This window comes from Phaseolus vulgaris, chromosome 8, assembly GCF_051622355.1.
Source record: "Phaseolus vulgaris cultivar YP4 chromosome 8, ASM5162235v1, whole genome shotgun sequence".
Classification (NCBI taxonomy): domain Eukaryota; kingdom Viridiplantae; phylum Streptophyta; class Magnoliopsida; order Fabales; family Fabaceae; genus Phaseolus; species Phaseolus vulgaris.
Window position 1 is genome coordinate 51,456,934 of NC_143505.1, and position 6,467 is coordinate 51,463,400.

At 33.4% G+C, this 6,467-nt stretch overlaps 1 protein-coding gene across 2 annotated transcripts; it reads left to right on the plus strand.

Moving 5' to 3' along the window:
- The first annotated feature begins 823 nt into the window (after positions 1-823).
- LOC137825871 (uncharacterized) lies at positions 824-3,736 on the plus strand. Of its 2 annotated transcripts, none has more exons than XM_068631667.1 (2): positions 824-1,000; positions 1,565-3,736. In XM_068631667.1, exon 2 carries the CDS (start codon positions 1,745-1,747, stop codon positions 3,563-3,565), a length of 1,821 nt encoding a protein of 606 aa, XP_068487768.1. In that variant the 5' UTR covers positions 824-1,000; positions 1,565-1,744; the 3' UTR covers positions 3,566-3,736. The 2 variants fall into 2 exon arrangements, with proteins under 2 accessions (XP_068487768.1, XP_068487769.1); XM_068631668.2 differs by lacking the exon at positions 824-1,000 and adding an exon at positions 1,057-1,244.
- Positions 3,737-6,467: the final 2,731 nt, after the last annotated feature.

The following is a 6,467-nucleotide window of genomic DNA, read 5'->3' on the forward strand; positions in this document are numbered from 1 at the left end:
TATATAAAGGAAATTCCCCTCTTAACTGCTTTTAATTTTTTTTCCTATTTTATTCTTATATTAATATTTAATTTTATTATTGTATTATGGTCATTGTGTCATTATTCCCTCTTAACTGCTCTTAATTTTTTTTCCATTTTATCCTTAATAATTTATTGTATTAATTTATTTTGGTTATTTGGACATTTTATAATTTCAAAAATTAATAAAATAATTTTTTTAATTTTAACTGGAGAGCGGAGAGAATGGAGAGAGTGGAGAGATTGATTAGTTACTTTTCTGTTTAAAAGATCTTTATTAAATAAAAAATTAAAGATATTTGTAATATTTTGTGGACCAGGAGAGTGAAGATTTGGTACGTTACTTTTCTGATTTAAACTGATATTTTTTTTATTAAAATTGATTTAAGAAACAGATTTTCTATTTAATTATTTGTTCGGTTGAGTTTGTAGTTTTAAATAAATTTTTACTATTACCAAATACATATATTTTTAACCATAATTAATAAAATATTAAAAATTATAAAAAAATATTAAAGAAATAAAAAATGCGGATACACAGCCTATGTTCCCGCTAGTAATAATAATAATAATATTAATCATTTATATTTTAAAATAAATTAATCCTAATATAGAATCTCAAGTCTGCTGGTAAAAAGTTACGTTTAACAAAAAAAAAAAAGAGTTGTAATTTATATTATTACAAAAGTTAAAAAATATGTGAACTTTATAACTGTTAAAAATAGAAAAAAAATATTTTATTAAAATATAAATCCGTGAAGAAACAGTTTTCTTATTTATCCTCTTGTTTTCACTGTGCCCTAGGGCCTGAATTTCATTACCACCCCTTGGGGGTTATTCTCCTTCTCTTTTCCTATGTACGCACGAACACCTCAGTTTGCGGCACAACCCCAGTATTAAATATTGCACACCGTTGTCACAGATACCTCCGTTCCGTTGCGCACATTCCGTAGAGTAACTTCTTCACCCTCGCCCACCGGGTAAAACTCTCAACCTAACATTTCATCTTTCACTTTCTTCTTTCTCTATTTACAAACACAGTGACGTTCGTCTCTTTTCTTGTTTGAGTTTTAAGTTCTTATTTTTCGCTCAAACTTTTCTCACGTTCTCATTTTCCCGTTTTTAAGTGATTAGACAATTTTAGGGATTCTTCCGACATTAGTGTGATTAAGTTGATGGGAACCACGATCAGGGAGCAGTGAGACCTGGGGAAGGGGGTTTATGGTGGATTTCTATTCTGAAATGTCATGTTTTTAATCTACGTAATCATGAATTCGGATTTCGCAATATTTTTTGTTTTTTACTTCATTTGTAGGATTGTTTACTGTTCTAGGTTCAGATTGATGAATGCATATGTCGGGTGAAGTATTTATGTTATGCTAGGTGTTGTGTTGTCGTCGTTGATGCTTAGCTTTTGACTATTGACAGTTATGTTATTGAAGGTTTCATTATTGGCTTGCCTCATTTTTATAGCGTGCTTATTACTTAAACTTGTAAGTATATTAACTAGTGCACTTATGGAATGTGTGATTTTGAATTTGCAGGTTATGAGAATTCGGTGAAAATGGATTTGGTGGTTTTGGAGTTTGTGTAGCAAGTGTTTGAAGTTGGTGAAGCAATGGATTTGGTGGTACCACATACATAGTTTTTCTCATATTAACACTTCCTCTGAGAAAGATTAATATAGCACTGGTTCTGCATTCAATTTGGTGAGAGTATATAATATGGCCTGCAAATTTAACTTATTTGGTCTGTGTGATGGGGTTATTGATTTTAGAAAACCTAATCGCACAAGGACTAGAAAGCATTGGGGCTGCAGCGTGCTTGCTGTTTCAAAATATGAAAATTCTGGTTCGAAAGGTAGTCTGCAACATTCTGAAAGATTCTCTAAATGTGCTTTAAATGGGGTGGAGTCCTCAGCAAGGGTCAATACTTCCCTGAATTTTGAGGACTCAGAGATTTGTCATCTCCGTAGGTTGATTAGAAATGGGCAATTGGAGGAAAGTTCTAAGTTTCTTGAGTATATGACTAATAAAGGTAATATCCCTGATGTCATTGCTTGCACTTCTTTAATCCGTGGGTTTTGCAAGATTGGCAGGCCTAAGAATGCAACTCGAATCATGGGAATTCTGGAGGAGTCTCGAGCTGTTATTGATGTAACCTGTTACAATGTTTTGATCAGTAGTTATTGCAAATTAGGGAACACAGAGGAAGCCTTGCGGATTTTGGATCACATGAGTGTTGCTCCAAATGCTACTACATACGATGCAATTTTGTGTTGTTTGTGTGATAGAGGGAAATTGAAGCAAGCCATGCAAGTACTTGACAGACAGATGCAAAGCAAGTGCTACCCAGATATAGTTACGTTCACTGTATTGATTGATGCAACTTGTAAAGAAAGTGGAGTTGGTCAGGCAATGAAACTGTTCAATGAGATGAGGAGAAAAGGATGCAAACCTGATGTGATTGCATATAATGTTCTTATAAAAGGGATTTGCAATGAAGGTAGGTTGGATGAAGCAATTAGATTTTTAAACAAATTACCATCCTATGGTTGTCAGCCTGATGTGATTTCCCATAATATTGTCTTGCGTAGCTTGTGTAGCCGTGGAAGATGGATGGATGCTATGAAACTATTGGCTAACATGCTTCGTAAAGGGTGTTTCCCCAGTGTTGTTACTTTCAATATCTTGATCAATTTCTTGTGCCAAAAAGGCTTACTAGGTAAAGCCCTTAATGTCTTGGAGATGATGCCAAAGCATGGTCATACTCCTAATTCCAGAAGTTACAATCCATTGATTCAAGGGTTTTGTAATGAAAAAGGTATTGATAGAGCAATAGAGTACTTGGAAATAATGGTATCTAGGGGTTGTTACCCAGATATAGTGACCTATAATATTTTGCTAACTGCACTATGCAAAGATGGGAAGGCAGATGATGCAGTTGAGATACTGAGGCAGCTATGTTCCAAAGGGTGCTCTCCTTCTCTTGTTACGTATAATACAGTGATTGATGGGCTTTTGAAGGTTGGAAAAATCGAGTGTGCCGTGGAACTCTTTGAAGAGATGAGCAGAATAGGTCTTAAACCTGATATTATTACTTATAATATAATCATTGACGGGCTTCTGAAGATGGGGAAAGCCAAACTTGCTGTAGAGCTTTTGGAAGAGATGTGCAGTAAGGTTCTTAAGCCTGATCCAATTACTTGCACTTCAGTAGTAGGAGGCCTAAGTCGTGAAGGAAAGGTTCATGAAGCGATCAAATTTTTCCATTACATGAAAAGGTTTGGCATCAGACCAAATGTATTCATTTACAACTCAATAATGATGGGATTATGTAAGGCTCAGCAAACCAGTCGTGCCATAGATTTTCTGGTCGATATGGTGGCAAAAGGATGTAAACCTACTGAGGCTACATATTCTGTTATTGTAGAAGGCATTATATATGAAGGGTTGGCCGATGAAGCTTCGAAGTTGTTGAATGAATTGCACACCAGAGGACTTGTCAAGAAAAGTTTGGTTGAAAAAGTCAGAGTCGAGATGTAGAAGAAAACAGGTTGGTTCAGCTCGGCTACATGGTTTGGTTAATTCCCATTCAGCTCTATCAAGAACCAAAATTTTAATAAAACCATTTGTGCTATATTTCTTTAAAGCACTCGAGATGTAAGATATAACGCAGTTTTACATTGCACAACTATGGTCTTTCCTAGTTGTGAAGATTATGTTGTCCCCTTATTTTAGTCAGCACCTATAAAGTATATACACCGATACGAACACAAACACAAAGATATACAGACACAAAGATATGACTAAATTAAAAATTATAAGACACGGGACACGACTATATATAGTAATATATTTTGTTATATAGAAAAATCAAATAGAAACATTTATAAAAATAGTTTAAAAAAGATGTGCGTATGTAAACTATAATGTTTGACTTTTATATTTGTGTATCTTCATTAAAAAATACAATGTTCATCAAGAGATAAGTTAGCAATATCAAAAATTTCATTGTCATCCAATAAAAGGTCATCTCGTGCAATATTTCATAATTTATTTTTCTATTTGTAATTTGAGGAGTTTTTTGAGAGAAGATGAAGATTACTACAGACAAATACTAGATCCTTTGTTTTAGGTGTCATCTTATTTCTTTTTAAAGAATCTATAAAGGAGTAGGTACTCTAATTCCTCTCACAACAAGAAGAACATGGTTGTCCAAGTAGTTTAAGAGCTTTATTTTGAAGTGTTGGTGCATGAGCTCCATGAACAATCCACCATGATTTTGCTTCTATCCCTTAAATAGTCAACATCGACAAAATCTTCTCTTTCATCTGAAAAGTTTGCGAACTCTATATTTACGTGTCTCCTTACATCCGCATCGTCAAAGTACCTCTTAAAACATTTTTCCTTAACTGAGTAAGTTCCTTATCTTGATGTGGGGCAAGTCTTTGTGAATCTTCATTTAACCATTCATGATTATAATATCTACATAAAAATATATAAACATAAATTAACATAATATTATGTACTTAATAAAATATTATTATAAAATAATTTAATTATATTGTATTACCTTGGATTTAAAGAATGAGCAAGACAATGAAGAGATGTGCTACTCTTAGTCCAATGATCAATTAATATTAAGTTTACTGCCCTAAAAAATGATGAATGTTTAACTTTTATCTTTCTTTCATGTTGTTATATCACCTTTCTCACATTTTCAATCATTGAATCCCACATTTTGTATACTAAATGAAGAGTAGCCATATCCGTATCTGTTTTTGTGAGAACATCATAAATAGGGGAAGTAAAAACAAGTATGTAATCAACCTTCATCCACCAATTATCAGTCAAAAAGTTTCTTTCACAAATTATGTACTATCCACATTATCCTCTTTGTAAGAAGACCATTCATCCTCAATAACTATTATCTCTTGGAGTCCTTTCTTCAAACTTCTAAACCTTTTTAGCATGACTATGGTTGAAGCAAAAGAAAGAAACTTTAATGAGTCGAAGTCATTAAATATTAATAATTGGTAGTGTATGCATTAAGACCGTGCTCTGAGAATTGGTAGTGTATGCATTCAATGGAAAACAAAAAAGCATTAATATTGGGCCGTGTGCAATGAATATAAAACAAAAAACATTAACATGCTTACCTCTCCAAAGACTTAGTTTCTTATGTATTCTTTCTTCTTCCTTTTTTCTTCTCCTTCTTCTGTGAACCTGACACTCAACAACCTTTACCACCACACCACAATTCTACTCTCCTCGCGTTCCAACTTAGGTTTTTATAGAGTGCAACTATTTTGTTCTTTGTTTTTGTATTTTCTATATGATTTATAATATATTTTTTTAGATTATAATTTTTTTAAGGAAAAAATATATTATTTGTTCCTAATTTCTTCTCTTCTTCTCGTAAATTATAATGAATTTCCTTTAAATTTTCATATAATTTTTTATTAAAATGATTTGTTTGAGATTTTGTGTGGAAAGCGTGTTCAAGGAGTGGATCGTGTCCTCTCCGACGTGTCCAAGGAGTAGAATGTGTCTCTCTGGCATGTCCAGAAACAGGGTTGTGTATGGCCCACAAAGATGTGTTCGACACCGTGTCGTGCACTCCTCCGTTGCGTGTCTGTGTCGGTGGTGTGTCGGAAATGCAAAAATACACCTTTCTGCCGTGTCCGAGCTTCATAGGTGAGCACTGGTCATTCAATGCAAATCATAGATTTTAATTTTTGTGGTGGTGAGATATCTAATGATAAAATCCTAGTCAATTTTGTATGTAGGTAACTGCAATTTTATTTCAACATATTCAGTCATTGTTAAAATAAGTTATCTTAAATAAACTTTATTGAAAGGTTAGTTATGTGCTTTGTGTTGTACCTAGTTTCTCGGTGAGACATTTTTTTCCCCTTTCCTTTCATTCTCATTGTGTATAAACTTCTAATATCATTATAAATATGAGAACCATAGACAGGAAATTCAAGCTCTCTATTTCATTTTTATTATTTTGTATTCATCTCAAGTTGGTATCAGAACAGTTCGCTTGTTTTGCGATTGTCCACTACCTTCCTCTATCATCACCATTGTTGTCGTATGACAAACATTGAGTCTAGTTTGTTTCATTAAGATATATTGATTCTATTGTATTTTATTGTTGTTTGTCGTTATCTACCATTGTTTGTCGTCGTCGGCTGCCGCTTGTCACCTTTCATCGCCTTCTACTGCCATCAACAACTGTTGTTGTTTAGTTGGTTGTTGTAATTTTGTTTATTGATGGATGTCTATTTCAACAGGCCTTCATTTATACAGTGGGTGCAAATGTCGTTGTTCTCGTTGAACCTTTGATGTCTAGAAAAATTCTCTTTATACGTTGCGATGATCAAGTTGACGAAAACATAAAGTGTTTAGTTTTCTTGTATCTATCCTTTGCGTTATAAAA

Bases quoted from the DNA above. Each gene is read 5' to 3' on its own strand.
- LOC137825871 (XM_068631667.1), top strand. From the start codon at position 1,745: ATGGCCTGCAAATTTAACTTATTTGGTCTGTGTGATGGGGTTATTGAT.